Source organism: Pseudorca crassidens, chromosome 12 (assembly GCF_039906515.1).
Source record: "Pseudorca crassidens isolate mPseCra1 chromosome 12, mPseCra1.hap1, whole genome shotgun sequence".
Taxonomy (NCBI): domain Eukaryota; kingdom Metazoa; phylum Chordata; class Mammalia; order Artiodactyla; family Delphinidae; genus Pseudorca; species Pseudorca crassidens.
Window position 1 is genome coordinate 24,688,925 of NC_090307.1, and position 19,896 is coordinate 24,708,820.

The 19,896-nt window shown below is 35.8% G+C and overlaps 1 protein-coding gene across 4 annotated transcripts in view; it reads left to right on the plus strand.

Moving 5' to 3' along the window:
* Positions 1-19,896, plus strand: part of DYM (dymeclin) — a 373,371-nt gene that overhangs the window by 135,802 nt on the left and 217,673 nt on the right. For all 4 annotated transcript variants that reach the window (XM_067699139.1, XM_067699137.1, XM_067699140.1 and 1 more), the window contains exon 11: positions 1,194-1,319. In XM_067699139.1, coding sequence (XP_067555240.1) covers positions 1,194-1,319 — 126 coding nt within the window. The remainder of the gene's footprint in view (positions 1-1,193; positions 1,320-19,896) is intronic.

The following is a 19,896-nucleotide window of genomic DNA, read 5'->3' on the forward strand; positions in this document are numbered from 1 at the left end:
AATGTTTCTATGAAAAGTAAGCTGCCTCACTAAGGTGTTGATGTCATGTTTGAAATACATAATTATAGATAACGTTGGACTGTTCATGCATTAATAAAATTGTGAACATCTCTGAAATAGCTGGCAGCTTGCTGGTGGCAACAGGAATGTCCCCTCTGCACCAAGTTTTATAGTGATAGCAGGATTCGCCAGGGATTTGGTGGCCACTTTTTTTCAGCATTAAACATGAAGATAATGAGTAAACATGGAATATTAGAATTTATTTGAAGAGCATATTCTATGTCAGAGTGACACTAAGGGCAAAAAAATGTGATGAACGAACCCATCTGCGCACCAGCTACATGTGGAAAACATTGGCTTAAATAGCAAAATTGGGTGTGACAGTGTACTGCTCATGTGAGTAAAAACTTGTAAAGAAAAGGCTTATTTACTAATGGGTGAGTGAATATAAGCAGAGACAATTCTGAACATGATGTAGCCTGAGGAAAATGATGGGAATAAGCAGAAAGCCCATGACATCATTGGCTCTAGAAAGTTCCATGGTAAGGATGTTGGTACAAAAGATCATGCAGGGAACAGTTGTCTGTATATGATGGCAACACCAGTGAAAAGTTAAAAGGTTTTGTTTGGGGATTTTTTGGGGGGCTGGGATGGGGTGAGGTGGGGCTTGTATATTAGTTTTTGTTTTTAATGTCTTGCATAGATTACTTTTATAATGTTTTAACTGATGTCCTTCCCTTTCCTTTTTCTTCTATAATTTGTTGAGTCTGTGATTAGAAAATATGTTACTGGTAGGAAATTCACTATGCTGATCTGATTTTGTTGTTAACAGTTCCTTTATCCTACAATCTTTGCTGTTAAGAAGGTAATGCTTGATATATTGCATTGTTTGTAAGAATACCTTATTGTGTAAGTTCCTGCTAGGCTGGAGGCCAAATCGCCTCTATTGAGTGTCAGGTGTTGACCATGAGCCTAAATGGTCTCTGTAAACCCAACCTTTACATGGCGGCAGACCTTTGCAGAAGAGGATGCTTTCTCTGGTGGTCCTTTAGTTATACAAATGGAAAGTACTTTCAGTCACAGGCTGGTTTATGAAATTAAAGCAAAGGGTACATGATAAAAGTATAGAGGTTTAAAACATTGGTTTTATAATAAAGTAATGGTAATAGTAAATTAAAATTTTTATTCACTAGGTTTTACCAATTCTCGAGATTCTGTATCATGTGGAAGAAAGAAATTCACACCATGTCTATATGGCCCTTATAGTATTGTTGATCCTTACAGAAGATGATGGCTTCAATAGATCCATTCATGAAGTGGTAAGTTACCTTCACTTCAATCGGAGTTACAGAACAGATATGTCACTCCGTAAAATTTACTACCCTTAGTACCCTACTTCCTTCTTTTCCTTCTGGTAGATATTTCTGCAAGTCCCTGACTTAGAAATGGTGTGCCTTTCTTTAGATTTATGAAGTGATGCTTTTTTTTTTTTGAATGACCATTAGCTACTATTAAAAACTCTGTCAAAATAGTTTCTTTAGTAATTGATAGGAATGTTTTTGCTGCAGTGAGATCATTTTTCCTCTCCATTTCCACTTTTTAGTTGTGGCAGAAATTATCAAACAGGTTTGCTCCTTTTATATAGAATGAGTGAAAGAATAGGAAAGAAGAAGAGGACTGAAAATTGTTTTGTAAAACAATGTAAAATAGTGTAGTATAATTTAACTCTTTACATTTTAGTCCTGTTTGTGAGTTCCATTCCCAAACTGATTTTATCTTCCTCTTTGGTATTTTCTTTGTGTCAAAGGAATACATGTACATAGTTTTAAAACTTACACAGAAGTACTAGGTTTTAATGCAAACTAGCAGACCCCATGTCTACCCCATACCTGATTACCACTCTCCAAAGACAAATGCTGTCAGCTCTTTCCATGTTTCTAAATAACATGCTTATATTGTTATTTCTTGATTTTTCAGATTTAGAGATTAACTGCTCTCCCTCCTGCACATCTTGAGTGTTCCCTCTGGGTTCCTAGAGCCCTTTCCAGCACAGAGACTTTTTCCTTCTTCCATCTTATTATCATTTTTGGTTAACTCAGCTTTTACATTATTATGATTTTGTTAACTATTATTCTACCCTCAGATGGAGTGTATGATAATTGTATTTCCTTTCTTGTACATGTTTTAATTTTTCTGTAGCACATCATTGCCCTGTTTTATATTCATTTACTAATCACTAATGCAACTCCCAACTTTAGCAGAACCGAGAACCCCCTCTAAAGCTATTAAAACATATTGCATATTTTCTCCGTTTCATTTTCGTCTTTGGCTCCTGTCTTAGTCCTCGTTGGAGGCCTTCCTGAAATGTGTGGTGATTCTTGCTTATCTGTTTCTATCGAGGAGCATGCACTAAAATGTTGATTGCAAGTTCTGTGTGTGGGCAAGACTTCTTCAGCGTAGTGAGCTCTACATATTCTGTTTCTCTGGGTGTCCTACTCACTGTAGGCCTTTTCTTTTGGGGTAATTGATCAATTTCTGAGAAGGGATTCTTCCAGTCTAGTGTGGGAGTCGATTGGGAGAATGGGGTTATAGGGGTCTCACTCTTCTTTGGGTACAGACACCTTCTTCTTCAGTAGAGCTTTCATGTCATCTTTACTCTTCTCTACTGTTCCTGTTGAAACTATTTTTGCCTCTTACGTAGCGTGACCATTATTTCAACTAAGGTTTAAGGGATCTTGACACTGTAGAAAGAGGATAAAACATACACATTTTTTTGATTCTTTTATTTAGTAAAGTACCATGAGAGAAAATATTTGCACTTAGTTTTTTTTTAAACTAGCATTTATCTTTCTTTTGATAAGAAGTTGAAAAACCAGATGATTTTTAAAAAACATTTTAAAATTGAAGTATAAAACAGAAAGTACACAAATTTTAAAGATACAACTTATGAGTTTCTATGTATATATATATACCTGTATTATTACCACCCAGATCAAGTTATTGAACATTTCTAGCATAGTAGAAGACTCCCTTTTGCCCTATTCTGGTCAATATCCCACACCAAACTACATTCTGAATTCCCTCCTAATAGATTAGTTTTTGCTTCTCCTTGAATTATAGTTGTCACTGGGGGAAAATGGGTAAAGGATACATGGGCTATCTCTGCATTTTTCTTAAAACTACAATTATTTCACAATAAAAAAGTATAATTTAAAACATTGGGGAGAAATTTGGAAAAATACTTTTCAAAAGAAGATATGTAAGCACATGCAAAGTACACGAAAAATGCTTTTACTATTACTGGGCATTAGGAAATGAAATTAGGGTGTTCTCTTTTATTTTGGCTTCTTTCACTGAAGATAGTGTTGCTGAAATTCACCCATGTTACTGTATCATTAGTTTGTTCTTTATTATTGCTGTGTACTATTCCATTGTATGAATATGCCACAGTATATATATTCATGCCTTTCTTGGTGGATATTGGGCTTCTTTTCCCCACTTTGGGGCTATTTTTGCTAAAGCAGCTGTACACATTTTTGAACATGTATTTTGGGGGACATGTGCACTCATCCTTTTGGGCATATACCTAGGAGTAGAATTGCTGGATCATAAGACAGGTGTGTGTTTAGTTTTAAGGGATACAGGTAAAATTGAAGCTGTGTATACCCCACAAGTCAGCATTTCACTCCAAGGTTATCTAGGAAGACTCTTGCACATTTGCAGAGAGGACATGCTTATTAGTGGTCATCTAAAGCACTGTTTATAATATTGAAAATGTGTGGAACATGCAAAGTAAAACAGTCAGGGTACTGGCTATATCAGAGCAAGAAAGGGGAATGAAAATGGGGAAGGGTGCACAGTGGGGCTTCCCCTAGGTCTGTAATATTCTTTTCACTTCAACAGCAGCAAAAACAAAAGTAAAAGAAGTAACCACACAAAACTTTGAACCATATCTGACCAAAATATTAAGATTTGACATAATTTAACAGTGGATATACTTTTTATTATATTATTTTGTGTACTTTTTTGTATCTTCATTACATTTGGTAATTAAAACAATTTTAAGTTAGCACAGCATTTTGCATTAAAATTAAATTTTACTGACTGCCAAAACAGGGATGGTAAGATAGGGAAGGCATTAGATTCAGTCAACATTCAAGTCCATTCCATAAGGATCTCAGGATATTCTAGATGATATTCAGGTGTTTAAACAAATTGTTCTTTTTCTCTAGAGTCTAACTTTCTTGTTGATCTGTTTACTTTTATCCTCTTCCTTTTTATGTGTAATAGTAAAAACGAGTAAGTCAAGTTTTTACAAAGTTCTCTACATGGAATCATCCACTGTGGACCTAGCTGTCTGTGAAATATATTCTGGTATCTTATTCTGGTTAGAATTATCATTTCTTAATACCCAGTGTTACTGAGCATTTTTCATGTACTTTTCATGTGCTTATATATTTGCTTTTGTGAAGTATTTTCCAAGTTTTTCCCCATTGTTTTAAATTATACTTCTTATTTTGAAATTGTAGTTGTAAGAAAAATTCAGAGAGATCCCATGTACCTTTTACCTTTTTTCACTCAGTGACAGCTATAATTGCAAAACAGTAGTATAGTACCACAACCAAGACATGGACTTTGAAATAGTCATGATTCAGAGCAGTTCCATCACCACGGGGATGTCCCTCATGTTGCCTTGTTTGCCATACCTCCTTTTTTTCATTTATTTATTTATTTATTTATTTATCTATTTATGGCTGTGTTGGGTCCTCGTTTCTGCGCGAGGGCTTTCTCCAGCTGTAGCAAGCGGGGGCCACTCTTCATCACGGTGCGCAGGCCTCTCACTATCGCGGCCTCTCTTGCTGCGGAGTACAGGCTCCAGACACGCAGGCTCAGTAATTGTGGCTCACGGGCCCAGCCGCTCTGCGGCATGTGGGATCCTCCCAGACCAGGGCTCGAACCCGTGTCCCCTGCATTGGCAGGCAGACTCTCAACCACTGCACCACCAGGGAAGCCCCCCATACCTCCTTTTTTAAAAATTGGATTTTTGTCTTACTATTGACTTGTAAGGCTTCTCTATATATTCTGAATCACGTGGATTTTTTTCCAGTCTGTAAATATAGTGAATTATATACTGATTAATTTTTGAATATTAAATCAACCTTGCATTCATGGGATAAACTGTGCTTGGCCATGATGTAGTATCCTTTTATATATATTTTCATATACAATTTGGTTAAGTTTTGAGCTTTGGTACTTTGTGTATTTCAAGGTATTTGTACACTTGAAGGTATTGCATTCATTGTCATTAGTTGTTCATAATACATTCTTATTACCTTTTTTTTAAACTTATTACCTTTTAATATCTGTAATGGCCATAGAGATGTTAACCTCTCTCAATCTTGGTATTGGAATGTGTGTCTTTTCTCTCTTATTCTTCATCTATCTGGCTAGAGGTTTTTCTTCTCTTCTCTTCTCTTCTCTTCTCTTCTCTTCTCTTCTCTTCTCTTCTCTTCTCTTCTCTCTCCTCTTCTCATCTCCTTTCTTTTTTCCCTCTCCTTCTCCCTCCCTCCCATTCTCCCTTTCTTCCTTCCCTCCGTTAAAATCTTTTCAAAGGACCAACTTTTGATTCCATTGAATTTTCTCAGTTTTTAAAAATGTCATTAATGTCTGCTCTTTATTTCCTTTCTTCTGCTTGCTTAAGCTTTACTTGTTCTTTATTTTTTTCAATTCTTTAGGTAGAAGCTTAGATCTTTGATTTTATATCTTTCTGCTTTTCTATTACAAGCAAAATATATGAAACTAGTAAGATTGATAAATCCCTAGAAAGATGATCAAGAAAAAAAACTACAAACATTTATTATTGAGAGTGCAAGTGCATAAGAGGAGATCAGGAAAGGTTCCACAGATATTTAAAAATCCTCAGAGGATACTATTTTTTTTTTTTTTTTTTTGCGGTACGCGCGCCTCTCACTGCTGTGGCCTCTCCCACTGCGGAGCACAGGCTCCGGACGCGCAGATTCAGCGGCCATGGCTCACGGGCCCAGCCGCTCCGCGGCACGTGGGATCCTCCCGGACAGGGGCACGAACCCGTGTCCCCTGCATCGGCAGGCGGATTCTCAACCACTGCGCCACTAGGGAAGCCCAGAGGATACTATTGATACAAGTAATTTTATACCATAAAATTTAAATGTTACATGAAATGGACACATCCCCTCCCCCTCTAGAAAAAACTTAAGCAAAGCTCACAGAAGGAACAGAAAATCAAAATAATTGTTTATATTAAAGAAATTGGCTTTGTAATGTAAAATCATCCTAAATAGAAAATTGTAGGCACAGATGATTTTTTACCTATGAATTCTTTTGAAAATTGAAGGAAGAAACAACACCAGTCTTATAGAAGCTCATCTACTTGGTAGAAAAAAGGGAACTCTTTCCAACTCATTTTAGGAGGCCAACATAATCTTGATACCAAATTTAACAAAATTTAAGGAAAATTGCAGGCACGTGTCATTTATGCAAATAGACAGGAAAGAAGAAACAAAATATAAACAAACTGAACCAGCAATATGTGAAATGATAACATGTCATAATCAAGGTGGATTTATTCAGGAATGAAAGGTTGGCTTAACATTTGGAAAACAATGAATGTAATTCATCATTTTAACAGAATAAAGGAGAACTGTCAAATGATAAATCTAAATAGATACCAAGAAAGTATTGTGTAAAATTCAGTCTCTTTATTCTTTAAAAACAAATAAGCAGGGGCTTCCCTGGTGGCGCAGTGGTTGAGAGGCCGCCTGCCGATACAGGGGACACAGGTTCATGCCCCGGTCTGGGAAGATCCCACATGCCGCGGAGCGGCTGGGCCCGTGAGCCATGGCCACTGAGCCTGCGCATCTAGAGCCTGTGCTCCGCAATGGGAGAGGCCACAACAGTGAGAGGCCCACGTACCGCAAAAAAACACACAAAAAAACAAAGAAAACAAATAAGCAAACAAACAAAAAACAAAACTTAATGAATCAGGAGGAAAATTCTTAATCTGATGAAGGGTATCTACCAAAACAACTGTGTTAAGCATCATATCTAATGATAAAATGTTAAAAGTCTTCATTCTGAGATCATGAACAAGTCAAGGATATCTGCTAACAATACTCTATTGAACATGTGATTGGAGGTCTATTCAGTGTATTATGGAAAGAAAAATAACTAAAATATGTAATACTAGAAAGCAAATAAAACTTTTTTCAGATGATATGATTGTATAGATAGAAAATTCAAAGAAATCTATATATAAAATGTTAGAGTTAGTAAGTGAGTTTAGTAAAATTGGTGGATATAAGATCAATCTTAAAAAAATTGTATTTCTCATACCAGCAATAAGTAGAATATGGATTTTTTAAAAGATACCTTTTACAATAGCATGATAGTAAGATATCAAACAATACAATACCTTTTACAATAGCATGATAGTAAGATATCAAACACCTTAGAATAAATGTGGTGAAAGATGTGTATGATCTCTACTTAGAAAATTCTAAAACATTGAGAAAGATTAAAGAAAACTGAAATAAATGTAGACTTTTATGTTAATGCATTAGAAATACTACTATTGCAAGGATATCTTTACCCCATATTGATATATATATTTAATGAAATTCCCCCCTTCGAAGTATTTTTCTTTTGAATGTGAGAGTGTAAATGTATGTGTAAATTCTACAATTTACTTAGAAGTGAAAAGGGCCAAGAATAGCTGAAGTGCCCTTGTAGAAGAGGAACAAAGTAGGAGGACTTGATCTACTGGATATGAGAACTCTATATGTGAACACAGCTTGTTTCAAAGGTTGCCACAGAGAAAGGTCTTTTCATTAAATGGTTAGTTATCCATATGGGGAAAAAATGAACCTGATCCCCTACTCACTCCATACACAAAAACCAATTTCTGATGAATTCTAGATGTTAATATAAGGAACAAAACAGTAAAGCTTCTGGAAGATAATGGAGGAGAATATCTTCATGATTTGGGGACAAGGAAAGATTCTCAAACAGGCCTCTGCAAGCATTAGCAATAAAAGAAAAGATTAATAAACCAAACTAGATTAAAATTTAAAATTTATTTATCAAAAAATACTAGTAAGAGAATGAAAAATCAAGCCAGATAGTGGAAGAAGATATTGCTATATATATATTACTCACAAATGGCTTATATTTAACATATATAATGAACGCCTACAAACCAGTAAGAAAAAGACACAGTAATAAAATGAACAGCAGGCTTGAAGAAGCACTTCAAAAAGGACAGTATCTAAATGGTCAATAAACATATTAAAAAGTGTTTTAAAAACTTCATTTGTAATTAGGGAATTGCAAATTAAAGCCACAATGAGGTACCAGTATACACCTACCAGAACGACTAAAATTAAAAAGGATGATGATACCTAATATTGGGTAGGATGAGGAGCTGCTGGTGGGGTTTTAAATTGTTACAACTCCTTTGGTAAACTCATTGTCATTTTCTACCTAATTTGAACATGTTGAACAAACATCCAGCAATTCTACTAGGTATATATGCAAAGAAATGTATGTACATATGTACCAAGAGACATGCAGAAGATTATATGTTACAGCAAAGTGTCATGATTATGCTGATGAGTCTTAAGATACTAGTTTCATTAAGAAATATAGAAAAATCCCATAGCGCATAAAGCTTTTGAGCACTTGGATACCATGCAAGTGTAATTGCTGATCATATGTAATTAAAGTAGAATAACTATCCTTCAAACCAGGTTGAACATGAAAAATAAAGTAAAATAATAAACAAGCTGAGAAATTTGAAATTTCTTATGTACTAATACAATCGAAAGTATCTTTCATGTTGAATATATGTGTTCAACTTGTTCTAAATTGGTAAATTTTCATATTAAACCCAAATACTGTAATGTGCAAAATTACTACCTGCTTCACTTTCTATTTCTAATAAGAAAAAAAAATCACTTCTTGCATATCACTATTCTACTGATCTACTACATTGCTGTGGTATTCATATCAAATTTTCAGTTGACAGATAGTGAATTATTGTAATTCATTCTTACCTGTCATCATTACCATCAGCACCAATAGACTATTGAAGGAATTCAGCAAAGTATGGCCAGCAGGCCAGCTGCTTGTTTTTTGTAAATAAAACTTTATTGTAGAACAACCACAACTATTTGTTAATGTAGTCTCCACAGCTGCTCTCAAGTGACAACAGTAGAGTCGAGTCATGGGTGACAGAGACTATATGGCCTGCAAACCTAAAATATTTAGTATATTTAGTCTTTTAAGAAGAAACTGCCAACTCTAAAGAGGATAGAAAAGACAAGTGCAAAAAGTAACTGTTATCATTAATCTGACAGACGAGGAGGAAGGAATTTAGAAATTTAAAGGAAGCTTCCCCAGATGCATCCAAAGCTGAGGGCCAGATATCTGAGGAAGAGGACCTGGTTGTCCCAGGAATATGCAGTTTGCCAGTAGTGAAGAAACATGTCAGAGGATGTGGGCCAAAGTGGAACTGTGAAGGTCACTTAGGTAAATGTTACAAGGTCCCCCATGCTGATCTGTTGTTGGCTACTGCACGGAAGACACTACATTGAAGAAGGGAAGAAAGAGCTCTCTTGCTCTGATGTTGAGGTGTCCTTCCAAATGTCCTCTGTTGATGAAACTTAACATCAAGACAGCCAACAAAGGAGAAATGTCTACAGTGTTCAGCTTTGGTATCACAAAGCAGGGCAAAGAAGAGTGGATTTCGAATTGAGAAGCAATACTGACACAAATGTAGTCACAAAGCTTATAAATCTAATATGGTAAAATGGAATAAAGCAAGATAGGAAAAAGAGTATGTCTGTCAATACCAAGTATTGCAGGAATGCAAGGATGGTTTCATATTAGAAAATATCTTAATGTAATTTATTAATTTAAGAGTAAAAAAGACATATAATCACCTCAACGGTTGCAGGAAAAGCATTTGATAAAAGTCAGTACTTACTTATGATTTTAAAAAACCTTAACAAAATAAGGGTAGAAAGGAAATTCCTTGTCTCAACAGAAGGTATCTACCAAAACCTATAGTTAAGTATTATATTTGATTGGGGAATTTTAAAAGTCTTCCCTTGAAAGTCAGAACAAAGTGTGTATGCCCTTTATTACCACTTCTCAATGTTGTATCAGAATTCTAAGCAGTTCATTAAGACTAGAACAACTATAAATGATTTTAAAATTAAAAAGAAAGGAAATCTAAATGTCAGTATTTGCAGATGTTAGGACTGACTACATAGAAAATTCAAGACTCTAATATTAGAACTGTTAGGAAAGTGGAACAAATTTTCTGGGTCAGAAATCAGTATACAAAATAAATACTATATCTGCATACTAATAACAAAGGACTTCAAAATGTGATATAGGGATACTACTTACAATGGCAGTAAAACTACAGTGAAACCCAGGAATTAATCTAAAAGAAGTACAATATTTTAATGGCATAAATTACCTAAATGAAAGATATTAAATATAGCTTAATAAATGGAGAAAGATACCATGTTCACAGATGGGAAGACTCAATGTCATCAAGTTGTTAATTTTGCCTCCAAATTAATTGCTATGTTCATCTGATCAGAATCGCAGCAGTTTTTTGTGAGACTTGAGAAGCTGATCCCAGAAATCGAAGGGAAAAGCAAAAAGCCTAGAAAGTTTTTGAAGCAGTTCATTGTGGAGTTACTCACCCTACCAGATCGACTAGTTATAAAACTTTAGTACTTAAGATTGTGTTTTATTAACAAGGGAATAGAAAACAAATAAATGGAAAAGAACTTAGACAGTCCAGAAACTACACACTCAAACATGAACTGTGACAGAAGTAATAAATAAATCGTGCTGAGAGTGAGAACATGGCTCATCCAAATGGAAAAAGTAAAATTAGATTATCTTGCTCCACATACAAAGAAGAATTCCACTTGGATTAATAAGACCTAGATGTGAAAAGCTCCATTTTAAAATCTTCAAAGAGAAATTAAAGGGTAATATTACTATGAACTTGAGAAAGGAATTTCTTAAGCATAAAATGTATAAACCATGAATGAAAAGATTAATAAGTTTGACTACATTAAAATGAATGAATTTCATGAAAATGAAAATTTTCACTGTTACAGCAAGTGAAAACAAGATGCAGACAGGAAGACAGGGTTAGCATTTTAATTTATTTTTAAAATAAATTTATTATTTATTTATTTATTTTTGTCTGCGTTGGGTCTTCGTTGCTGTGCGCAGGCTTTCTCTAGTTGCAGTGAGTGGGGGCTTCTCATTGCAGTGGCTTCTCTTGTTGCGGAGCACAGGCTCTAGGCGCGCAGACTTCAGTAGTTGTGGCATGCGGGCTCTAGAGCGCAGGCTCAGTAGTTGTGGCACACGGGCTTAGTTGCTGCGCGGCATGTGGAATCTTCCCGGACCAGGGCTCGAACCCATGTCCAGTGCATTGGCGGGCGGATTCTTAACCACTGCGCCACCAGGGAAGTCCCAGCATTTTTAATTTATAAAGAATCCTTATAATCAGTCACAAAAGCAAAGTATTGCTAGAATAATGGGCAAAGTAATAGAAGAACAATAAAAAACCTGAATGACTGGTAAGCATTATTATTATTATTATTATTTTTAAACAAGTTTTTTGTTTCGTTTTGGCTGTGCTGTGAGGCTTGTGGGATCCTAGTTCACTGACCAGGGATTGACCCCGGGCCCTCACCCCAGGCGACTGGCAGTGAAAGCGTGGAGTCCTAACCGCTGGACTGCTGGGGAATTTCCTCCACTAAGCATTTTTAAAGGTTTAATTTGAGCATTTTTAATGCTCAACCTGATGATTTTTCGGGATCGTGCTAATTAAGATAACTGAAATATTCTGTACTCATCAGATTGGCAAAAATTATGAGATCTCATATATCAGGTGAGAATACAGAAAAAGAGAACTCTCATATACTGGTGGTGACAGTATAAACTGGTAGAACCACTTTTGTGAGGAATTTGGCCTTTCACATTCCTCAAATTACCTGCAGAAGTAAATACTCTACCTCTGAGCAATTCCATTTCCTGGTTTGAGTCCTAGGAAAAACTTTTCCATAGATTCACAAGAGCACGTTTGAAGCAGTGTTCATTGTAGGATTGTTTGTAGTGTTCAAAACTTGCAAACACCTGATAACATAAATGAAATACTGCAGAGGAGCTACAGTGAATGAAACAGAGCTGTATGTATTGACAATAATAAATTCAAAAATATTCATGGTAATGAAGTACCAAATTTAGGAGAGTGTTGTCAGAGGTTAGAGGGTCAGGGAGGAGTAGCTGGGGGGCTTTAGGTGCTTCAAAGGCAAAAATATTAACATTTGCTAAAACTGGATGATGGATACAGTGGTGTTCTCTGTACCAGGCTATTCAGTTGAACTTTCTGTGTTGATAGAAATCTGCTGCAACTGCACTGTCTGATAATGGCAGCACTTGAAATCTGACCAGTGTGACTGAGGGATTGAATTTTTAATTTTATTAAATTTGAATTTAAATCCCCACTTGTGGCTGGTGCTACTGTGTTGCTCTGTGGTTTTTAGTTAATACTGATCAAAACATACATTTTTTTTTTAACGTCTTTACTGGAGTATAATTGCTTTACAATAGTGTCTTAGTTTCTGCTGTATAACAAGGTGAGTCAGCTATACGTATACATATATCCCTATATCCCCTCCATCTAGTGTCTCTCCCCCACCATCCCATCCCTGTCTCACCCCTCTAGGTGGTCACAAAGCACCAAGCTGATCTCCCTGTGCTATGTGGCTGCTTCCCACTAGCTATCTATTTTACATTTGGTAGTGTATGTATGTCCATGCCATTTTCTCACTTCGTCCCAGCTTACCCTTCCCCTTCCCCGTGTCCTCAAGTCCATTCTCTATGTCTGTGTCTTTATTCCTGTCCTGCCCCTAGGTTCTTCAGAACCTTTTTTTTTTTTCTTTTTCTTTTTAGATTCCATATATACGTGTTAGCATACGGCATTTGTTTTTCTCTTTCTGACTTACTCCACTCTGTGTGATAGACTCTAGGTCCATCCACCTCACTACAAATAACTCAATTTTGTTTCTTTTTATGGCAGAGTAATATTCCAATGTGTATATGTGCCAGATCTTCTTTATCCATTCATCTGTCAGTGGACACTTAGGTGGCTTCCAAGACCTGGCTATTGTAAATAGTGCTGCAATGAACATTGTGATCCATGACTCTCTTTGAATTATGGTTTCCTCAGGGTATATGCCCAGTAGTGGGATTGCTGGGTCATATGGTAGTTCGATTTTTAGTTTTTTTAAGGAACTTCCATGCTGTTCTCCATAGTGGCTGTATCAATTTACATTCCCATCAGCAGTACAAAAGAGTTCCCTTTTCTCAACACCCTCTCCAGCATTTATTGTTTGTAGATTTTTTGATGATGGCCATTCTGACTGGTGTGAGGTGATACCTCATTGTAGTTTTGATTTGCATTTCTCTAATGATTAATGATATTGAGCATCCTTTCACGTGTTTGTTGGCAATCTGTATATTTTATCTGGATAAATGTCTGTTTAGGTCTTCTGCCCATTTTTGGATTGGGTTGTTTGTTTTTTTGATATTGAGCTACATGAGCTGCTTGTAAATTTTGGAGATTAATCCTTTGTCAGTTGCTTCATTTGCAAATATTTTCTCCCATTCTGAGGGTCGTCTTTTGGTCTTGTTTATGGTTTCCTTTGCTGTGCAAAAGCTTTTAAGTTTCATTAGGTCCCATTTGTTTATTTTTGTTTTTATTTCCATTTCTCTAGGAAGTGGGTCAAAAAGGGTCTTGCTGTGATTTATGTTGTAGAGTGTCCTGCCTATGTTTTCCTCTAAGAGTTTGATAGTTTCTGGCCTTACATTTAGGTCTTTAATCCATTTTAAGGTTATTTTTGTGTATGGTGTTAGGGCGTGTTCTAATTTCATTCTTTTACATGTAGCTGTCCAGTTTTCCCAGCACCACTTATTGAAGAGGCTGTCTTTTCTCCATTGTATATTCTTGCCTCCTTTATCAAGGATAAGGTGACCGTATGTGCATGGGTTTATCTCTGGACTTTCTATCCTGTTACATTGATCTATATTTCTGTTTTTGTGCCAGTACCATACTGTCTTGATTACTGTAGCTTTGTAGTATAGTCTGAAGTCTGGGAGTCTGATTTCTCCAGCTCCATTTTTCTTTCGCAAGATTGCTTTGGCTATTCAGGGTCTTTTGTGTTTTCATACAAACTGAAATTTTTTGTTCTAGGTCTGTGAAAAATGCCAGTGGTAGTTTGATACGGATTGCATTGCATCTGTAGATTGCTTTGGGTAGTTTAGTCATTTTCACAATGTTGATTTTTCCAATCCAAGAACATGGTATTTCTCTCCATCTGTTCGTATCATCTTTAATTTCCTTCACCAGTGTTTTATAGTTTTCTGCAACCAGATCTTTTATATCCTTAGGTAGGTTTATTCCTAGGTATTTTATTCTTTTTGTTGCAATGGTAAATGAGAGTGTTTCCTTAATTTCTCTTTCAGATTTTTCATCAGTAGTGTATAGGAATGCAAGCGATTTCATTGGCTAGCTCTAGTAGTTTTCTGGTAGCATCTTTAGGATTCTCTATGTTTAGTATCATGCCATCTGCAAACAGTGACAGTTTTACTTCTTCCTTTCCGATTTGGATTCCTTTTGTTTCTTTATCTTCTCTGATTGCTGTGGCTAAAACATCCAAAACTATGCTGAATAATAGTGGTGAGAGTGGGCAACCTTGTTGTGTTCCTGATCTTAGTGGAAATGGTTTCAGTTTTTCACCTTTGAGAACAATGTTGGCTGTGGGTTTGTCATTTATGGCCTCTATTTTGTTGAGATAAGTTTCCTCTATGCCTACTTTCTGGAGTGTTTTTTTATCAAAAATGGGTGTTGAATTTTGTCGAAAGCTTTTTCTGCATCTATTGAGATGATCATATGGTTTTTATCCTTCAGTTTGTTAATACGGTTTATCACACTGATTGATTTGCGTATACTGAAGAATCCTTGCATTCCTGGGATAAACCCCACTTGATCATGGTGTATGATCCTTTTAATGTGCTGTTGGATTCTGTTTGCTAGTATTTTGTTGAGGATTTTTGCATCTGTGTTCATCAGTGATATTGCCCTGTATTTTTCTTTTTTTGTGACATCTTTGTCTGCTTTCGGTATCAGAGTGATGGTGGCCTCGTAGAATGAGTTTGGGAGTGTTCCTCTCTCTGCTATATTTTGTAAGAGTTTGAGAAGGATAAGTGTTAGCTCTTCTCTAAATGTTTGGTAGAATTGGCCTGTGTACCCATCTGGTCCTGGGCTTTTGTTTGTTGGAAGATTTTTACTCACAGTTTCAATTTCAGTGCTTGTGATTGGTCTATTTATTTTTTCTGTTTCTTCCTGGTTCAATCTAGGAAGGTTGTGTTTTTCTAAGAATTTGTGCATTTCTTCCAGGTTTTCCATTTTATTGGCTTATAGTTGCTTCTAGTAATCTCTCATGATCCTTTGTATTTCTGCAGTGTCGGTCACTTCTCCTTTTTCATTTCTAATTCTATTGATTTGAGTCTTCTCCCTTTTTTTCTTGTTGAGCCTGGCTAATGTTTTATCAATTTTGTTTATCTTCTCAATGAACCAGCTTTTAGTTTTATTGATCGTTGCTATTGTTTCCTTCATTTCTTTCATTTATTTGTGATCTGATCTTTATGATTTCTTTCCTTCTGCTAACTTTGAGGGTTTTTTGTTCTTCTTTCTCTACTTGCTTTAGGTGTAAGGTTAGGTTGTTTACTTGAGATGTTTCTTGTTTCTTGAGGTAAGATTGTATTGCTATAAACTTCCCTCTTAGAACTGCTTTTGTTGCATCCCATAGGTTTTGGTTCGTATTTTCATTGTTGTCATTTTTAGGTATTTTTTGATTTTCTCTTTGATTTCTTCAGTGATCTCTTGGTTATTTAGTAGTATATTGTTTAGCCTCTATACATATCTTTTTTAAAGGAGGTGCTCATTGACTTAGTAATTCTGCTTCCTAACAAACTCTTGCCGAAGTGCTTGTGAAGTCACTGAGTACCACACACTGGGTAACGTATAACAGGGATTTTACAGATATTTTTGTTTTCAAAATCTGTGTAATTCCTGACTTTAGGTAATTAATGGCCAGATACTACAAGTATGGAGAGTAAGGACTCCCTGGTTTCTGAGTTTAATGTCGTGAGATTTTGGATAATGAGGGTAAGGATCTATATTGTAACATTGATTTTAATAGGGAAAAAACTGGAAATAACCTAAACTTCCATAATAGAAGAGTGGATAAAAAAATGTGACCTATTGGCACAAGACTGTACCGTGCTTGGATGGAATGAAGTAGAGGTGGTTTTCAACTATTTAACTGTCATGGCATCAAAATCATCCAGTAAAAATGGCTGTTGTCCATATATCCTTTGTCCTCTGCTGTACATTAATTGCCAAACCACGAGGAAGTCCTGGAGGAGTGTCTTGGGGCAGCAGCTATTTACTAACTAGTATAGAAGCAGTTCATTAAAAAAACAACTAGTACTATTAGACCTTGGCGTATGTGGTGAACGTAATTCTTCTTATATATATCTATCAATATAGAGGAGTTGCAAAGACCTATTGAGTGAAAAAATTTGGATGCAAACGAATACTTAAATGTATCAGTTTACTAGTGCTGCCATAACAAACTGGGTGGCTTAAAACAACAGAAATTGCTTGTTACTGTTGTGGAGACTAGAAGTCCAAAAGCAAGGTGTCGGCAGGACCATGCTGTCTCTGCAGGATCTAGGGGAGTGATTCCTTGCCTCTTTCTAGCCTCTGGTCGTCATTCCTTGGTGTTCTTTGGCTTGCAGCTGCATCCAGCCTCTGCGTTGGTCTCACATGGCCTTTTCTCATGTACCTGTCTGTCTCTCCTCCTTCTCTTATAAGGACACCAGTCATATAGGATTTAGGGCCCACCCTAATCCAGTATAATGTCATCCTAACTTGATTGTGTCTACAAAGACCTTATTTCCAAATAAGGTCACATTCACAGGTTTTGGGTGACATGAATTTGGAGGCCACTATTCAACCTGATACATTATGATACTGTTTATGTAAAGTAGAAAATATACAAAGGAATGCTGGTTTTTGGTTGTGTGTGTGTGTGTGTGTTTGTGTATGTACATATAAAGTATTTGAAATGGACGGGAAAGATATATACTGAACTCAAGATAGTGGTTATCCCTCTTTGGGGGAATAAAATGAGATTTTCATCTTAAAATACAAAACATTAACGTTAAATGTTAATAAAATGTTAATGTCATTTGTGGGAGTATGGAAGTTTATTATTCTTTGTGCTTTTCTATATATATTTAATTTTTTAAAGAGTTGACATTATATAATATGTTACTATATAATATTGTAGCCTTTGTAACATATGGAAGAGATATATTCAATAAAAACAAATCCTATGGGGGGAAGAAGCTGAAAGAAGACCTAGAACCACAAACAATTCTCATATACTTTTTGAGAAGGAAGATATTTTCAGATCCTTGAGGAGTTTCCTTCTACATGTTTGAGTTATTTTGGCATAAAATGTTAAATGTATGTAATGTGTAATCAAGATGATAACAGTCTACAACTATTAAACTGTATGGATGTTGAATGCAAGAGATGAGGAATTTTTTTTATAAGTACCAAATAAATAGGTCAAGAACTACAGCCAGGTTACCAAGAAAATTTTCTGTATGCTGCCTAGTATGCATTAATGTCCCCTGGGAAGCTGTGTGAGCTCTATAGCTAGTTATTTTTAATTTTTCTTAAACACTACCAGAATTTACAGATAATGACTTATTTTTCACAGGAAGAAAAGACAGACCTTTATGTAAATGCCAAATTGGTTTCTGATTTTCATAGTAACATCATAAGTTTACTATGTGGATACTCATTAAATATTTGTTGAATGTTAAATGAATAAGGCTACTTTTATTTAAAACACTTCTTCCATCCAGTTACATAGTAGACACGCACAAGTAAACACTAAGAACCAATGACCTTGGCTTCAAATAAGGAGGCTTATGATAATTTATTTCTAAACACAGGAGCCAAGAGAGAGGAGAAACCAAACTATGCTCAAATGTGTGTATGCTCAAGTGTGACCTTTTAAAAGACAGAGACTCCTCTCACTAGTCAAGTTGCCTAACGCGTGTCCTGGGTTAGTATTCCCTTGGAGACAGAACAGTGGTCTTAACCTTGTGGTCTTTACACTTAAAAGTAGTTTAGGACACGACATAATGTCTTTATGTGGATTATTGTTCTCGGCATTTACTGTATTGGAAATTAAAACGGACATATTTTTAAAATATTTGATTAGTTCATTTAGAAATAATTATTATGATAATAAACCCCATTACCTGTTAGCATCAGTAACATATTTTTATGAAAGTAACTATTTTCCACAAACAAAAGTTTAGCAAGAGAGTGGCATTGTTTTACATTTTTGCCTTAGATTCTCATGTCTCCCTCTGTATTAAATTTGTTGTGCTATTAGACATGTTATGTAGCCTCTGGACAGCTGAACTATATACTCACGAGAGAATGAGAGTGGAAAGTAATGTCTTGGTATTATTGTGAAAATAGATTTGACCTTGAGAATGCTCCAGAAATGTCTCAGGACCACATTTTGAGAACTGCACCCTCACAGAGTAAATCAGAGGGACTGAGCATTGCATCATTCCTTTATAAAGATTCAACTGGCAAATCTCATTGTTCCGAGTATTTTCAGCTACTATCATTTGTTTTACACATAGGCTGTCTCTTCTAGTTGATTAAGGTCGTTATTAGTCATGAATAAATGGAAATGCTTAAAGTGTTACATTTTCTACTTCACAAACAGTACTCAGCTACCATGTAGTGGGCCATCCTCTGAGTGGCCATCCTCTGAGTGGAGCCTCCAGCACAGGTCACTGTTGGGTTATTTGTAACCCAAATGGCGGACTCTAGGTGACATGGGTCTCTTGTCAAAGAGTTGAACTGCGTAAAAATCTGTTGTGGAGGCACTTGCGGGCACTTACATGAAGTTGAAGACAGTATTTCTTTACTTTTTAATGCTTATCTGCTTCCATGCCCCCTTTCTCATTTTTAATATTGTTTGGAATTTGCAGGGAGGCAGACTTAGCAGAGAAATATTTATTTTATCTTAGCAAAGAATTAAGGTCAACCATATTATTTAGATTTAATTATATTTTCCTCATTTCATAATTGTGGGTTTTTTGGGGGGCGGTTGTTGTTGTTTAGTAGTCCATATTTTCCTTCCTTGACTTTATCTGGCTGTTATGGTTTTGTTGTTGTCATTACAGTGGTGAGGAGGGGCAGCTAAGCACTTACATGTGTGGTGGTTTGTTTTTTCCCCAGAAATAGTGCATGGGTGGTTCATGCTGAGTCTTTGCATACTTAAAAGTCTTCACTTTTCTGTATCCTTGTGTGGTAGCTTCTCTAGATATAGAATCCTAGAATGATAATCTATTCCTCAAACATTTGTAGACATTGTTCTGTTGTCCTTCAGATATATAGTGTTCAAGATGAGAAATCTTATGTTAGTCTACCTTTCTTTCTTTTGGTGATAACATGTTTCTTCTGTCTAGAAGTCAATAGATTTTGGCATGTTTCTTCTGGCTAGAAGCCAATGGATTTTCTCATATACTGTTGATTCAGAAATCTTATCAGAATAAATTTTGATTTTTTTCAATATTTTTGCTTAAAGTGTTTCAAGTTTCTCTTCCCCTCAAAGAAATTTTCTGTTACTAATTTTTCTTTTTTTTAAAAAAAAT